Below are 16,883 nucleotides of genomic sequence, written 5' to 3'. Positions count from 1 at the left end.
CCTGCTTTTTCAGCAGCAGCAAACCTCTAGACAATTCCTCCTACTCACTGTCCCCTCTCTCCGCCTTGTTTCCTTCCTCCCAAAAACATGGACAAGGCAGCCAGGCTCACTGAGTCATGCCTATAATCCCAGCATTTGGGAGGCCAAGGTGAGAGGATCACTTGAGCCCAGGAGTTTTAGACCAGACTGGGCAACGTAGCAACGCCTTTCTCTACTAAAGTTCAAAAAAATTAGCCAGGCACAGTGGCTCACGCCTGTAATTCCAGCACTTTGGGAGGCCGAGGTGGAGGATCACTTAAGCCTGAGTTTGAGACCAGCTTAGGCAACGTTATGAGACCTTTTCTCTATTAAACTTCAAAAAAAAATTAGCCAGGTGTGGTGGCATGTGCCTGTAGTCCCAGCTACTTGGGGGTGGCCGGGCAGGGGCTGAGGTGGGAGGGTCGCTTGAGCCTGGGAGGTCCAGACTGCAGTGAGCCATGATTGTGCCACTGTATACTGTAGGCTGGGCAACAGAACAAAACTCTCTCAAAAAAAAAAAAAGGCAAAGCTCCTTTGACAGTATTGACTGAAGAAAATAATCCTGCTTCCCTCATGCTTTTTTTTCCCTAAACTCAAACGAGCCCTGTTTATATGCAGTTGAACATTTCACTGCTAAAACATAATCCTGTTCACTCTGGATCTGCTTGCAATGGTAATGGAAATTCGGTGTTCTATTTGGGGGAGAAACTGACCTACAGGAGTTTAAACAAAGATTTTTATTTTTGTTTTTGTTTTTCTTGGAAATCCTGAAGTACAGAATATCTAAAAGAATCTATAATAAATTATTAGAAATATTAAGAGGATTTAGCAATGTCAGCATTTAATCAAGATTTCTTGAATATGTGGTTGAATTAGGCTGTGAGTGAGCTGTTCTCCAGAAATGGACCATGTAGTTGGCATTAATGGTGATTGTCTCAGGGTTGGACTTCGAGTTCAAGTGCAGTAGCCACTTAAGCTTTGGGACCGCGGCCATTTGCTCAGTTTGTTTCTTAGGGCAGGGAGGTTTTCTGCTTCCCACCTCTTGCTATGAGTCATTTTAAGTCATTACCTCTTGAATATGAACTCTTTTTTTGAGACAGATTCTCGATCTGTCACACAGGCTGGAGTGCAGTGGCGCAATCTCGGCTCACTGCAACCTCTGCCTCCTGGGTTCAAGAGATTCTCCTGCCTCAGCCTCCCGAGTAGCTGGGACTACAGGTATACACCACCAAGCCTGCTTAATTTTTGTATTTTTAGTAGAGACAGGGTTTTGCTATGTAGGCCAGGTTGCTCTTGAACTCCTGACCTCAAGTGATCTGCCTGCCTTAGCCTCCCAAAGTGCTGGGATTACAGGCGTGAGCCATCATGCACAGCCTTAAATACGAATACTTGAATGGAGGGAAACACACACACAGGGAAGCCTGAGAGGAAAACATACTTCTGAATAGAAAAGTTTGGTTTTGGCTTTTTGATTTCCAAGTTTCCCTCATCTTCATGGCCTTAAGACTTGAAGTTACTGCTATAAATCTTATTTCCAGACTCATTTGCCCTTGGAGCAATCATTATATAATCTCGTTATTCATTTTCTCTATCATGTGGAAGAAGTAGAAATAAATTCTGTCCAGTCGCAGAAAAGCTTCTGAAAGTAATCACTGTTTTAGAGAGCTGTGGTTCATAGGGTTTATAATGTTACCCAAGGTCAACTTGGATGAAAATAATCTCCCCGACTACTACAGTACAGTAATTTTGTATAAGTAATTTTGACAACTTCTTTGTTCCCAATAGGTCATAGATGAGATAGCAGGGAACTTCAGCAGAGCAGTTCATGGTTTGCAAGCTCATAACAAACTGCAGGAAGCTTGTGAGTTCCTCCAGAAACTAACAGCCTTAACCCCAAGATTTTCTAAGCCAGCTCAGGTAAGTGGAGGGTGACTGGGAGGTAAGAAGGTAGGAGAGAGGGAAAAGTGGAAAACAGAAAAAGAGAATCGGAGGCTGGGTGGGGTGGCTCACGCCTGTAATCTCAGCACTTTAGAAGGCCAAGGCGGGCGGATCACATGAGGCCAGGAGTTCAAGACCTGACTGGGCAACATGGCAAAACCCGTCTCTACTGAAAAAACAAAAATTATCTGGGCTCGGTGGCGGGCACCTGTAATCTCAGCTACTTGAAAGGCTGAGGCACAATAATCGCTTGAACCCAGGAGGCAGAGGCAATGAGCCGAGATCCCGCCACTCCACTCCAGCCTGGGTGGCTGAGAGACTGTGTCTCCAAAAAAAAAAAATAAGAAAGAGAATCTGGAGATTGTGCCTTATGCCAAGCTTGGCATTATAAAGACTGTATTTAAATTTTAGCAAGCATATTTTTTTACCTTTAAATCTGGAAAGTTATGAATTAAATTGATCAGTAGTGACATTTTTGGATATACTGTGTTTATGTTCATTTGTTGATGAATCAGCTTGTACTGCCTTGCTGATGCATTTGTTAGAAGTCTGTCGGCATTCAGTGGAACACATTGGCTCCCACCTGTAATCCCAGCACTTTGGGAGGCCGAATCAGGCGGATAGCTTGAGCCCAAGAGTTCGAGACCAGCCTGGGCAACATGGTGAAACCCTGTCTCTACCAAAAATACAAAACTTAACTGGGTGTGGTGGTGCTCACCTGTAGTTGCAGCTACTTGGGAGGCTGAGATGGGAGGATGGTTTGAGCCCGGAAGGTGGAGGTTGCAGTGAGCCAAGACTCTGCCACTGCACTCCAGCCTGGGTGACAGAGCCACACTCTGTCTCAAATTAAAAAGACAAAAAACTCAGCACTGGTCTTTTCTTCATTCCTTTTTTTAGTCTGGTGGTATTAATTGGATATTTGTTCTACTCACCACTCAAAAAGAATTGTCAGTTTGGCAGAATAACATGAAATATGAATCCTCCCTTATAGGTTATATGAAATAATATATTCTCCTTCCCTGTCAAATTGTAACTTTTTTTTTATAAAATGCATTTGAAATGTATAAAGAATATTAAGCTGCTAATAAGAAGTATGCAAATTTAAAATAATCATGTGCTAGGTGTTTGGCTCATGCCTGTAATCTAAACACTTTGGGAGGCCAAGACAGGAGGATCTCTTGGGGCCAGGTGTTTGAGACCAGCCTGGGCAACATAGTGAGCCCCTGTCTCTACAAAAAATTTTTAAAAATTAGGTGTGGTGGTACCCACCTGTGTCCTAGCTACTGGGGAGGCTGAGGAAGGAGGATTGCTTGAGTCCAGAAGTTAGAGGCTGCAGTGAGGCATGATTATACCACTGCACTCCAGCCTGGGCAACAGAGCAAGACCCCATCTCTTAAAAGTAAAATTTTAAAAAGCAATCATAGGCCGGGCGTGGTGGCTCACACCTGTAATCCCAGCACTTTGGGAGGCCAAGGCAGGAAGATCACCTGAGGTCAGGAGTTCAAGACCAGCCTGACCAACATGGAGAAACCCCGTCTCTACTAAAAATACAAAATTAGCTGAGCATGGTGGCTCATGCCTGTAGTCCTAGCTACTCAGGAGGCTGAGGCAGGAGAATTGCTTGAACCCAGGAGGCAGAGGTTGCAGTGAGTCGATATCACGCCATTGCACTCCAGCCTGGGCAACAAGAGTGAAACTCTGTCACCAAAAAAAAAAAAAAAGCAAACAATTCAAGGGTGTATGTTTGCTTTCTAATCCTCCCAGGTTAATCTCATCAATTCCCTTATTTACCTGAGTGAGGAGTTACTCAGGATCACATTTCAGAACAACAACAGTCTGGGCTTCAACGTTCCTGCGACTGTCTGCCCCTTTCATTCCTTCAACAATGTCACCAAAGCTGGAGAAGGAAGTTGGCTGGAATCCAAGCGTGATACTGAGCAAGTAGGTGCCAGATATGCAGGTGGCCAGATCTGCTTAGAAGCATTTTAATCTTGACAGGTCCATTTATCACAGCCTCTCCCCACACCTTTAAAGATAATCTTGCTGAAGTTTCTGCTGCAGAAGAAACTCCTCTGCCAAGCCTTCTCCAGGGTCTCCCTCCCCACCCCACCAGCGAGCCAAGACTCCCTAGTGCTGTAATCAAGTGAAAAGGACTTAGGGGCTGGACCCAGTGGCTCACACCTGTAATCCCAGCACTTTGGGAGGCCAAGGCAGGCAGATCACCTGAGGTCAGGAGTTCAAGACCAGCCTGGCCAACATGGCGAAACTGCATCTCTACTAAAAATACAAAAATGAGCCAGGCATTGTGGCACGTGCCTGTAATCCCAGCTACTCAGGAGGCTGAGGCAGGAGAATCGCTTGAACCTGGGAGGCAGAGGTTGCAGTGAATCGAGATCATGCCACTGCACACAGCCCAGACAACAGAGCGAGACTCCATCAAAAAAAAAAGAATTTAGGAAAGTGTTGGCATAAAGCAAACACTTAATAGGTTATGTTTGCTATTCACATGAAAAGATGCTCAACAGCATTGGTCATTAGGGAAATGCAAATCAAAACTAAAATGAGATACCACTTCACACCCAAAAAGACAGAAAATAACAAGTACTGGCAAGGATGCAGAGAACTTGACACCCTATCCATTGTTCGATTGTAAAATGATGCAGCCACTTTGGAAAACAATTTATCAGTTGCTTAAAATGTAAAAAATAGAATTGCCATGTAACCTAGCAATTCTACTCCTAGTGTCTACCCAAGAGAGTTGAAAACATGTCCATACAGAAACTTGTACACTCAAGTTTGTAGCAGCATGGTTTAATAGCTAAATAGCCAAAAAGTGGAGATAACCCACACATCTATGATCTAATGGATGGCTAAGTAGCATCTGGTCTATTCATACAATGGGATATTATTCAGCAACAAAAAGGAATGAAGTCCTGGTACATGCTCCAACATGAGCTTTGAAAACATTATGCCAGGTGAAAGAAGCCCATCACAAAAGACTGTATGTTGTGATTCATTTATATGAAATGTCCCAAAGAGGCAAATCCGTAGACACATAAAGTAGATTCGTGGTTGCCTAGAGCTAGAGGGACTAGGGATGGGGGAATGGAGAGTGACTGCTAGTGGGTACCAGGTTTATTTTATTTTATGAGACAGAGTCTCGCTCTGTTGCCCAGGCTGGAGTGCAGTGGTGTGATCTGGGCTCTCTGCAACCTCCACCTCCCGGGTTTAAGCTATTCTTCCACCTCAGCCTCCCAAGTAGCTAAGACTACAGGCGCACACCACCATGCCTGCCTAATTTTTGGTACTTTTAGTAGAGACAGGGTTTCACAATGTCGGCCAGGTAGGTCTCAAACTTTTGACCTCAAGTGATCCACCTGCCTCAGCCTCCCAAAGTGCTGTGATTACAGGTGTGAGCCACCACACCCGGCCACCAGGTTTATTTTAGGGAGGATGAATCCTAAAATTAGATTGTGGTGATGGTTGCACAACCCTGTGAATATACTAAAAAACGTTAAATTATATACTCTGAGTGGATGAATTGTATATGTGAAAGTTACCTCAATAAAGCTGTCATTTAAAAACTCTATCGTGAGCAGGTCTAGGGCAATTATATGATGGGGCAAAGGCATATTTCCTTGGCCAGCCCTCTTAGTTTGGTTCAAAGGATGCTAAGTCTTTAGCCAGGTTGCAAGTACTTTCTGTGAGATTCCAAGGCCCTCTCTAAGGAATACCACCCTTCATTACAACACTGTGAAAATTCCCCTTCCAATCTTCTCCAAAACATTATTTTACTAACATAAGACACTGAGGTTTTACAAGTCACACACTGTTTTCCTCTCCATGCAGGTAGAAGACATCCTGGAAATGTCCTTGGTGGAGTTTGGGAATATCGGGGAAGCATTTCTAGAGCAGAACCAGTCTCCCGAGTCTTCAGTGACTTTGACCTCTTCCATTGCTACTCTGCTGCTGAGCAGGTTAATGGGAAGAAGGAACGGGGAGAGTTTCACTGTGTTTTTCACTTTCAGAGGACACACAAAAATTGACTTCCATTTTAACTTTTCTCATTAGACAAAACATATCAACTTTACCGCTGAGCTCTTACACTCTGGGTCACCCAGCCCCTGTGAGGCTAGGCTTTCCGTCGGCTTTAGCTTTGAAGGAGCTCTTGAATAAACATCCAGGAGTTAATGTCCAAGTGAGTGTGAAATTGATTGTGATCAGAATGAAAATGGGATCTGATGGCCATGTAGGCATTTGGGTGAAAGTAATGTATCATGAAATGTAAGCTCAACAGACCAGATCAGATGAGAGAGTTTATGTAGCATTCGTTTTTATTTTACACTGGCAGGGATAGAGGCCTCTTAAAAATGATCCACTGTAGAAGTTGGGAACATTAAACAGATTTCTGGATTTAACTAAATTTCTGTGTTGTAATTTGAATTGATTTCAACTCTGCAGTTTGTTTTTTGTTGTTGTGTTTTTTGTTTTTTTGTTTTGTTTTGTTTTGTTTTGTTTTGTTGAGATGGAGTCTCAATCTGTCACCCAGGCTGGAGTGCAGTAGTGTGATCTCTGCTCACTGCAACCTCTGCCTCCCAGGTTCAAGCGATTCCCCTGCCTCAGCCTCCCAAGTAGCTGGGATTACAGGCATGGGCCACCATGCCTGGCTAATTTTTGTATTTTTAGTAGAGGCGGGGTTTCACCATTTTGGCCAGACTGGTCTCAAACTACGGACCTCAAGTGATTCACCCACCTGAGCCTCCCATAGTGCTGGGATTACAGATGTGAGCCACCATGCCCGGCCTCTGCACTATTTACAAAAAGCTGAGACTATCTAAATAATTGTTGACTCACTATACCAACCCAGTCATATCAATATATTGTATTCCTTTCAGCAGTTACCTGACAAATACAAGTAGCATTGTTGCCTTATCCTGAAGAGCAGAACAGTTACTTCCTAGTAAAATAGAATCCTCTAGATATAAAGATTAAAAATAATAATTCTGGGGATCCCAAGTATAATTCATCTTTAATTTACTGTTTCTCATAGAGGTTATAAATGGGGAATGTTATTTCATTTGCGGTATTAGTAGGGGGCACATCCCAGTATTTAATATATGATATCCGGCTGGGCATGATAGCTCAAGCCTGTAATCTCAACACTTTGGGAGGCTGAGGCAGGTGGATTACTTGAAGCCAGGAGTTCGAGACCAGCCTGGCCAACATAGCGAAACCCTGTCTCTACTAAAAATACAAAAATTAGCCAGGCATGGTGGTGTGCACCTGTAGTCCCAGCTGCTTGGGAGGCTGAGGCAGGAGAATCGCTTGAACCTGGGAGGTGAAGATTGCAGTGAGCCGAGGTTGCGCCACTGCACTCCAGCCTGATTGACAGAGTGTGACTCTTTCTCAAAAACAAAAAAACAAAAAAAAATTTATATATATATATACACACACATGCACACACGTATATACATATGTATAGATGATATATCTTTCTAGTGGGGTCACTTAAAAATATTTCAGCAATGGATAAAACTGGGCTTCTCTTTGTCTTTAGATAACAGGACTAGCTTTCAATCCCTTCAAGGATTTGGACAACAGAAACATTGTTGGAAGCATTGGAAGTGTGTTACTAAGCGCTAATCGTAAATTGCTCCAAGTCCATGATTTAATGGAGGACATTGAGGTAGGAACTGATTCTTAGGGAATAAAATAGAAGAGAATGGGATATTCTGGAACAGGATGGAAGGATGCAACAACTTAAAGGGAATTATGTTAGATTGATGGCAGTGCCATTGTTTTGTTATTAACATCTTAGGAACTTTTACAAAGAGATACACCTTATCCTTAGAAAAAGTGTTTTAAAGGGCCGGGCGCAGTGGCTCATGCCTGTAATCCCAGCACTTTGGGAGGCTGAGGCAGGCAGATCACTTGAAGTCAGGAGTTCGAGACCAGCCTGGCCAACATGGTGAAACCCCATCTCTACTGAAAATACAAAAATTAACTGGCATGGCACTGGGTGGCTGTTATCCCAGCTACTCTGGAGGCTGAGGCAGGAGAATAGCTTGAATCCAGGAGGTGGAGTTTGCAGTGAGCTGAGATCACACTGCTGCACACCAGCCTGGGTGACAGAGTAATGCTTGGTCTCAAAAATAAGAAGAAGAATAAGAAGTGTTTTAGGTCTTGGACTATGTACTTATCCTTAACCCCAGCAGTATTAGCTACTAACATCCAATGAGGAAGACCTGGCTGGGCACAGTGGCTCATGCCTATAATCCTAGCATTTTGAGAGACTGAAGCAGGAGGATTGCTTGAGACCAGGAGTTCAAGACCAACGTGGCCAACATAGCAAGACCCCATCTCAAAAAAAAAAAAAAAAAAAAGGAAGACCTAGGACGTTTCCTTACCTTATCAATATAAAGGATTTTGAAAGACATCAATGGATGGACCATTATAATGATTAACTGTCTCTTATTCTAGATCATGCTCTGGAGAAATGTTAGCTTGGAAACCCATCCCACCAGCCTCAACATGAGCACACATCAGCTTACAATCACAGTGAACATGACTTCCTTGGAGAAATCCCTGATAGTGAGCATAGATCCTGACAGTCCCCTTTTAATGACGCTCTACCTGGGGTTCCAGTATCAGCCTAACTGCACTCACTTCCACCTGAACATCACCCTTCCAAAGGATAAGGTGTGGCAAAAAGGTAAAACTCAATCAGCTGTCAGAAACTTACTTTGATTTCTTTTTGCCTAGGATGGAGTGCAGTGGCACCATCATTGTTGACTGCTGCCTCAAACTGTCAGGCTCAAGGGATCCTCCTGCCTTAGCCTCTTAAGTAGCTGGGACTACAAGTGTGCACCACCATGTCTGGCTAATTTCTTAAAAAAAAAATTTTGTGGGCCGGGCGCGGTGGCTCGCACCTATAATCCCAGCACTTTGGGAGGCCAAGGCGGGCAGATCGCGAGGTCAGGAGATCGAGACCATCCTGGCTAACAGAGTGAAGCCCTGTCTCTACTAAAAATGCAAAAAAATTAGCCGGGTGCGGTGGCAGGTGCCTGTAGTCCCAGCTATTTGGGAGGCTGAGGCAGGAAAGTGGCGTGAACCTGGGAGATGGAGCTTGCAGTGAGCCGACATCGTGCCACTGCACTCCAGCCTGGGAGACAGAGCCAGACTCTGTCTCAAAAAAAAAAAAAAAAAAAAAATTGTGGAGACAGGGTCTTGCCATGTTGCCCAGGCTGGTCTTGAACTCCCAGCTTCAAGCAATCTTCCTGTCTCAGCCTCCTGAAGTGCTGGGATTACAGACATGAGCTACTTCATGTGGCCACTTTTTTTTCTTTTTTAAAAAAATTTTCATTTTGAGATAATTGTAGATTCTCATGCAGTTATGAGAAATAACAGAGACAAGCCAGGCACAGTGGCTCATACCTGTAACCCCAGCACTTTGGGAGGCTGAGGCGGGTGGATCACCTGAGGTCAGGAGTTGGAGACCAGCCTGGTCCACATGATGAAACCCCATCTCTGCTAAAAATACAAAAAATTAGATGGGTGTGGTGGCGGGCACCTGTAATCCCAGCTACTTGGGAGGCTGAGGCAGAAGAATTGCTTAAACCTGGGAGGCAGAGGTTGCCGTGAGCCGAGATCGCACCATTGCGCTCCAGGCTACAGAGCAAGACTGTCTTAAAAAAAAAAAAAAAAAAAAGACAGGCTGGGCACTCAATGGCTCGTGCCTGAAATCCCACTGTAATCCTAGCACTTTGGGAGGCAGAGGCAGGTGGATCAACTTAGGTCAAGAGTTTGAGACTACGCTGGCCCACACGGTGAAACCCCATGTCTCCTAAAACTATAAAAATTAGCTGGTCATGGTGGTGCACACCTGTAATCCCAGCTACTCGGGAGACTGAGGCATGAGAATCACTTGAACCCAGGAGGCAGAGGTTGCAGTGAGCTGAGATTGTGCCACTGCTGTCCAGCCTGGGTGACAGAGACCCTGCCTCAAAATAAATAAATAAATAAATAAATAAACAGCTTGTATACCTCTCATCCAGTTTCTCTGAGTGGCAGTATCTTGCATAACTAGAGTATATCACAACCAGAAAATAACATTAATACAATCACTGATTTTATTCCGATTTCACCAGCTTTACAAGCACATTTCTGTATGTGTGTGTATTGAGTCCTATGTGATTTTACCACATGTGTAGACACATGTGACCATAAAATCATTTTTTTTAAAGATTGATTATAGGATGGATAAGGATATGTATGTAAGGAAGCAGATTTAGTAGGATGTTAATTGTAGAATCTAGTTAATGGTTATATGGTTATTCCCTGTAAAATTCTCTTTGTATGGTTGAAGATTTTCATAATAACATGTTGAGACCCACAGCAGAAGTAAGGCTCACAGCACCATGAGTTACATATACTTCACATTTATATATTGTAGATGACTATATATGAAATATGTCCTATGTATTTCAATTTTATTTCTAATCTTAGATTTGAGGAAGAAAGGCCTGACGATATCTCAGTATGCCTTGGTATAAAATCAGAATGAATGTATTGTAGTTTAGAAAAGTTAAGAATTTCTGAGACATAACATTAAAGTTAAAAATGTCTGGCCTGGTGTAGTGGTTCACCCCTGTAACGCCAGCACTTGAGAGGCCAAGGCAGGAGGATCACTTGAGCCCAGGAATTTGAGACCAGCCTGGGCAACAGAGCGAGACTCTGTCTCCACAAAAAAAAAAAAAAAAATTTAGCAGGGCATGGTGGCGTGCACCTGTAGTCGTAGCTACTTGGAAGGCTGAGGCAAGAGGATTGCTTGAGCCAAGAAGTTCAAAGCTGCAATGAGTTTCGATGATACCACTGCACTCCAGCCTGGGTGACAGAGCAAGACACTGTCTCTAAAAAATAAAAATTCCTGATATACATAAATAGTGCCCAGATATACTTGATCAAAACATGCTCTGTGGGTATCAACTTTAAATATAGTACTGAAAAGTCTTAATAAGAGCTACACTTTTGTATTTATTTTTACGTTGGGAAAAATCTGAATGGAGAAAGCATGCTACAGTCTCCCGTCATGACCACCTTCCATATTGGAAAGAACTTTCTCTGGCTCTCGCATGGGCCTCGTTCACACAGGAACAATCACTTTTAAGTTCTTGCTTTTAGGCAAAGTCCCCGAGGCAGCAATGCTCACTACCAGGCTGCCCACTACAGAATCTGTGGAAATTACCAACGGGCCCTTTCCCAATTCCAAAGGTGTACTCAGTTTTGTTTCTGTTTTTGTTTTGAGACAGAGTCTCACTGTGTTGCCCAGGGTGGAGCGCAGTGGTGCGATCTCCACTCACTGCAGCCTCCGCCTCCTGGGCTCAAGCGATTCTCATGCCTCAGCCTCCCAAGCAGCTGGGACTGCAGGCGCGTATGCCACCATGCCTGGCTAATTTTTTGTGTTTTTAGTAGAGACAGGGTTTTGCCATGTTCGCCAAGCTAGGTCTCAAACTCCTGGGCTCAAATAATCCTCCTGCCTTAACCTCCCAAAGTGCTTGGATTATAGGCCTGAGCCACTGCGCCTGGCCATGCACTCAGTTTTTCTTGGTGATCTTGGCAATGATACGTCATTCAGAGCTGGAAGGAACCTTTTTTTGAGAGACAGGACTATTTGAAAGATGAGAAAGCTGAGGCCCAGAAAGACGGGATGACTCACCTTAGCCCCTTCCAGCCAGCTGGTGACAGAGCCAGGCCCGACCTCCGGTCCCTAGCGTGCAGTCCTGGGCTTTGTTCCTGAAGCCACCCTATCTCTGTCTTTGCTTCACCCTGGGGTTTCTTTTGTTACCTTAGTCTTCTATCTGCTAACCTAGATATGTGCTCATTTCATTTTTCTAAACCTCGTAATACACTCTAAATCATTAGACCTAAATGTTCACATGTTCACATACCAGAAGAATATAATTTTTTTTTTTTTTGAGACAAAATCTCACTCTGTTGCCCAGGCTAGAGTATAGTGGTGCGATTTCAGCTCACTGCAACTTCCACCTCCCAGGTTCAAGCAATTTTCCTGCCTCAGCCTCCTGAGTAGCTGGGATTACAGGCTCACATCACCACACCCCACTAATTTTTGTATTTTTAGTAGAAATGGGGTTTCACCATGTTCACCAGGCTGGTCTCGAACTCCTGACCTCAAGTGATCCGCCCGCCTCAGCTTCCCAAAGTGCTGAGATTATAGGCGTGAGTCACCACACCCGGCCAAAAGACAATAGTTCTTTACTGGAACAGTAGTAATCCAGAGCCCCGGATTGTATTACTGGTCATTTTCTTTCAAATCATTTGTGACTCTAGTTTTATCATGGTCTCATTTGTAAAATATTAATAATAGATCCTTTAGAAGAGAGGTTCAATGGTGTTTTTGTTCCGTTTGATATACAAGTAAGCACTCTTCTTTGTTCTAAGATGAGGAGTACACGTGGGTGCTGACTCCAGAGCATCTACAGCACGGGATTGGCACCTACTATATAACAGCTGTGCTGAGTGAGAGGCAGGAGGGTGCTCAGCAGACACCCGGCTTGGTCTCGGTCATCACAGCCGTCACTCAGTGTTATTACTGGGAGATCCACAACCAGACATGGAGCAGCACCGGATGCCAAGTAAGAAACTGAGCCACTTCTTGGGCCTCTCTTCTGCCATAGCCACTGTTAAGCCCAATGCCTCCGTTATCTCATTTGGGGCAGCCCAGGAAGAAAAATAATCAGGAGGTTTGAAATAACTCTGCCTGGGCAAAAGGAGGGAGGAGGGTTGTGTGTGGTGGGCAGGGCAAGTGTGCCTCTTCGAAGCAGGAGCAGCTTTGTGCTTTATCTTTGTGATTTCTTTCTCAAACACAGTCCAGGGTGGATCTGCCAAGTGTGGATAAAATAGCGTGTGGAAGCCATAAAATTCTACAAGTATTAAATATGTTGTGGGTAGGTAAAATGAAACCTCTTGCTAAACGAAAGAGAACTTTCGTAGCTCAAGAAATACATTCTCAGATTCTTTTACGTTCCAGGCCAGGTGAGGACAGGTTGTCACTTTTGTAATTATCACCTTGTTCCTGGTGTCCAACTGCTTTAAACCAGCACTATTATATTTGCACACTCGTGATTCTGTGAGATCCTGCCTGATGAAAGTCCTGGTTTGGTTGCTCAAAGAATGTGGTGTAAGGTCTTGCAAATCAGGAAGCTGTTCTGAAAAGAGCTGAGAAAGTGCCATCTAGATTGGGAAGAGAAGGAAGGATAATTTTTTTTTTTTTTTTTTTTGAGGTGGGATCTCATTCTGTCCCTCAGGCTGGAGTGCAGTGGCATGATCACAGCTTACGGCAGCCTCAACCTCCTGGGCTCAGAAGATCCGCCTACCTCAAACTTTCAAGTAATGGGGACCACAGGCATGTGCCACCATGCCTGGCTAATGTTTTAGATTTTTGGACAGACAGGGTCTTGCCATGTTGCCCATGCTTGTCTTGAACTTCTGAGCTCAAGCAATCCTCCCACCTGCACTTTGGGAGGCCAGAAAGAGGAGGAGGAGGAGGAGGATGATGATGATTACTTTTAGACGGAGTTTCGCTCTTGTTGCCCAGGCTGGAGTGCAATGGCATGATCTCGGCTCACCGCAACCTCCGCCCCGCTGGGCTCAAGCGATTCTCCTGCCTCAGCCTCCCCAGTAGCTGGGATTACAGGCATGCACCACCACACCCAGCTAATTATTGTTTTTTGGGGGGTTTTTTTGAGACCGGTCTTGCTCTGTCGGCAAGGCTGGGGTGCAGTGGCGCAATCTTGGCTCACTACAAACTCTGCCTCCCAGGTTCATGCCATTCTCCTGCCTCAGCCTCCCAAGTAGCTAGGACTACAGGCACCCACCACCGCGCCTGGCTAATTTTTTGTATGTTTAGTAGAGACAGGGTTTCACCGTGTTAGCCAGGATGGTCTCGATCTCCTGTCCTCGTGATCCGCCCGCCTCGGCCTCCCAAAGTGCTGGGATTACAGGCGTGAGCCACCGTGCCCGGCCTAATTACTGTATTTTTAGTAGAGATGGGGTTTCTCCATGTTGGTCAGGCTGGTCTCAAACTCCCGACCTCAGGTGATCTGCCCGCCTTGGCCTCTCAAAGTGCTGGAATTACAGGCATGACAGAGAGAGGATTCTTAGGAAGGCATCTGCACCATTCATAGCCTCAGGCAGTCATAGCTGGACGATGGCTATCAAGCAAATCTATAATCAGTTTGTTAAAATGTAGATTCTGAAGCAATAGCTCTGGTCAGGCCTTTCTAACGAGCTTCCAGCTGATCCCAGTGCTGCTTGTTAGGGAAACCATACTTTGAGTAGAGAAGCTTGAGAGCTTTTCTCCTCTCACAGCACAGACCCCTTGATTGCAGAAGGCATCGGATATTTCCCACCTCCTTGAAGCACGTTGAAGTGCTTGGATTCCATGAAAGGAATTGAGCTGCCCCAAATACAGCGCAAGAGTTCCTCCAAAGACAGACTAGATTGGGCCTCCAGGACTTAATTCTGTGTCATGGAAAGAAGTAGTCATAATGACAGTACTGGAGGCTTTTCACCCACGAAACCAAACACAGAATTGGTAGCTTCCATGTAATCACCTACTGACATATTTTTAAATATTATGCAGAAATGTTCCAACATATGGAAAGCCATAAAGAATAATAAAAAACATTGAATGCACATTCAGCTTTATCAAAGTTAGTATTTTGCTCTGCTTCATATTTTCTTAAATAATAAAACACTCAGGAATAATTGAAGCCCTCTGTGTATCCCTCTCTAGTCTCTCTCCTTCCTTCCCTTCCACCAAAGGGTAACTACTGGCCTGAATTTGAGGGGGGAATTCATTCTTTCACCGAATATTTATTGAGTGTCTTCTACGGTGCCATGCCCAAGTCTAGGAACTAGAGACACAGCAGTGAACAAGACAATATCCTCATGAACTGACATTCTGGAGAGGGAAACTGACAATGAATAGATAAATAAGTGTTTTGCATGCTTCTTAGGCTTTGTGCAAATGGCATTATACTGTACATATCTCTTGTTTTATTCACTTAGCATTTATCCATGTTGATACATCTACCTCTAATTCATCCATTTTTTAAAATTTTTATATTTATTTATTATTTATTTATTTTGGAGACAGAGTCTTGCTCTGTCACCCAGGGTGGAATGCAGTGGTGTGATCTCGGCTCACTGCAACCTCTGCCTCTCAGGTTCAAGCAATTCTCCTGCCTCAGCCTCCCAGGTAGCTGGGACTACGGGCATGCACCTCCACGCCGGGCTAATTTTTATATTTTCAGTAGAGATGGGGTTTCACCATGTTGTCCAGGCTGGTCTCAAACTCCTAGCCTCAGGTGATCCACCTGCCTCCGCCTCCCAAAGTGCTAGGATTACAGATGTGAGCCACCACACCCGCTAATTCATTCATTTTTAACTGCTGTATAGAATTCCATCAGTTTGCCTCTGCTTACTTATGTACTTGTTAATTTGTTCTGCTATTGAACATGTAAGTTGTTTCCTATTTTTGATAATTATAGACAGGTGACAAAACATTCCTTTTCGTGTATCTTTATACACATGTGCACAGTTCCCCTAGAACATGTATACACTCAGAACTGGAATTGCAGGATTCAAAGAGTTTGTGCTGCTTCAGCTGTACTAGATGTTGCTAAATTGCTTTCCACATTGGTTATACCAATTTACACCATCACCAGCTGTGAATGAGAGAACCAGGTACCTCTTTCCATCTCTAAATTGCTGGTGTTTGTTTTATGTCTGTCCCCTCCTTAGCACTCTGTCCGGCTAGAATCAACGTCTTGATTCTAATTCCAGGTTGGGCCACAGAGCACAATTCTGAGGACACAGTGTCTCTGTAACCACCTGACCTTCTTTGCCAGCGACTTCTTTGTCGTGCCCAGGACCGTGAATGTTGAAGACACGATCGAACTGTTCCTTCGTGTGACCAACAATCCTGTTGGGGTGTCACTGCTGGCCAGCCTTTTAGGATTTTATGTGATCACAGTTGTGTGGGCTCGGAAAAAGGATCAAGCAGATATGCAGAAGGTAATGAGACTTTGATTTCAACAGATTTGCCATGATGTCTTGAGTAATTAAATAAGATGAGGGAAAAAACACCTTCGTCAAAAGCAGCAGGAAGCCTGGTACTGGGAGGCATAGAAATTCAAGTGAAACTTTCCTTAAATTTATCTTCATGTCTGCTGTCTCAAGACCTGAGAACTTTTTCTCTCCATTTTTTTTTTCCTTTGGTTCCAAGATTGGACCTTGTGGGACTCCTTCTAGGACAGGAATGAGCCAAAAGAAAACACTAGCCAGGTGCAGTGGCTCATGCCTGTAATTCCAACACTTGGGGAGGCTAGGGCAGGAGGATCACTTGAGCTCAAGAGTTCAAGGCCAGCCTGGGCACCATAGCAAGACCTTGTCTCTACTAAAAAAAAAAAAAAAATGAGCCTGGCATGGTGGTGCATGCTTGTAGTTCCAGCTACTTGGGCAGCTGAGGTGGGAAGATCGCTTGAGCCCAGGAGCCTTGAAGCTGCAGTGAATTATTGTTGTGCCATTTTACTCCAGCCTGGGCAACAGAGACCCAGTCTCCAAAAGGAAAAAGAAAAGAAAAGACCTAGAGAGCTTAACTAAAGTCAAATGCAAGTTTATCTTACTTTATACATTGGATATGAAAGTTACATGTAACTTGGCCGGGTGCAGTGGCTCACGCCTGTAATCCCAGCACTTTGGGAGGCCGAGGCAGGTGGATCACCTGAGGTCAGGAGTTTGAGACCAGCCTGGCCAACATGATGAAACTCCATCTCTACTAAAAAATACAAAAATTAGCCACGCATAGTGGCATGTGCCTGTAATCCCAGCTGCTCGGGAGGCTG

At 44.4% G+C, this 16,883-nt stretch overlaps 1 protein-coding gene across 1 annotated transcript in view; it reads left to right on the top strand.

Annotated features, from left to right (window-relative positions):
• The window catches only part of PKD1L3 (polycystin 1 like 3, transient receptor potential channel interacting), a 78,351-nt gene that overhangs the window by 14,020 nt on the left and 47,448 nt on the right, over positions 1-16,883 (top strand). The window contains exons 6-13 of the mRNA XM_055366438.2: positions 1,804-1,935; positions 3,721-3,901; positions 5,810-5,933; positions 6,028-6,154; positions 7,514-7,642; positions 8,437-8,668; positions 12,415-12,608; positions 15,823-16,053. Of these exons, the coding sequence (XP_055222413.2) occupies positions 1,804-1,935; positions 3,721-3,901; positions 5,810-5,933; positions 6,028-6,154; positions 7,514-7,642; positions 8,437-8,668; positions 12,415-12,608; positions 15,823-16,053 (1,350 nt within the window). The remainder of the gene's footprint in view (positions 1-1,803; positions 1,936-3,720; positions 3,902-5,809; positions 5,934-6,027; positions 6,155-7,513; positions 7,643-8,436; positions 8,669-12,414; positions 12,609-15,822; positions 16,054-16,883) is intronic.

Source organism: Gorilla gorilla, chromosome 18 (assembly GCF_029281585.2).
Source record: "Gorilla gorilla gorilla isolate KB3781 chromosome 18, NHGRI_mGorGor1-v2.1_pri, whole genome shotgun sequence".
Lineage (NCBI taxonomy): Eukaryota > Metazoa > Chordata > Mammalia > Primates > Hominidae > Gorilla > Gorilla gorilla.
The sequence above is the reverse complement of the archived record's forward strand: the minus strand, read 5'-3'. Positions and strand labels throughout refer to the sequence as shown.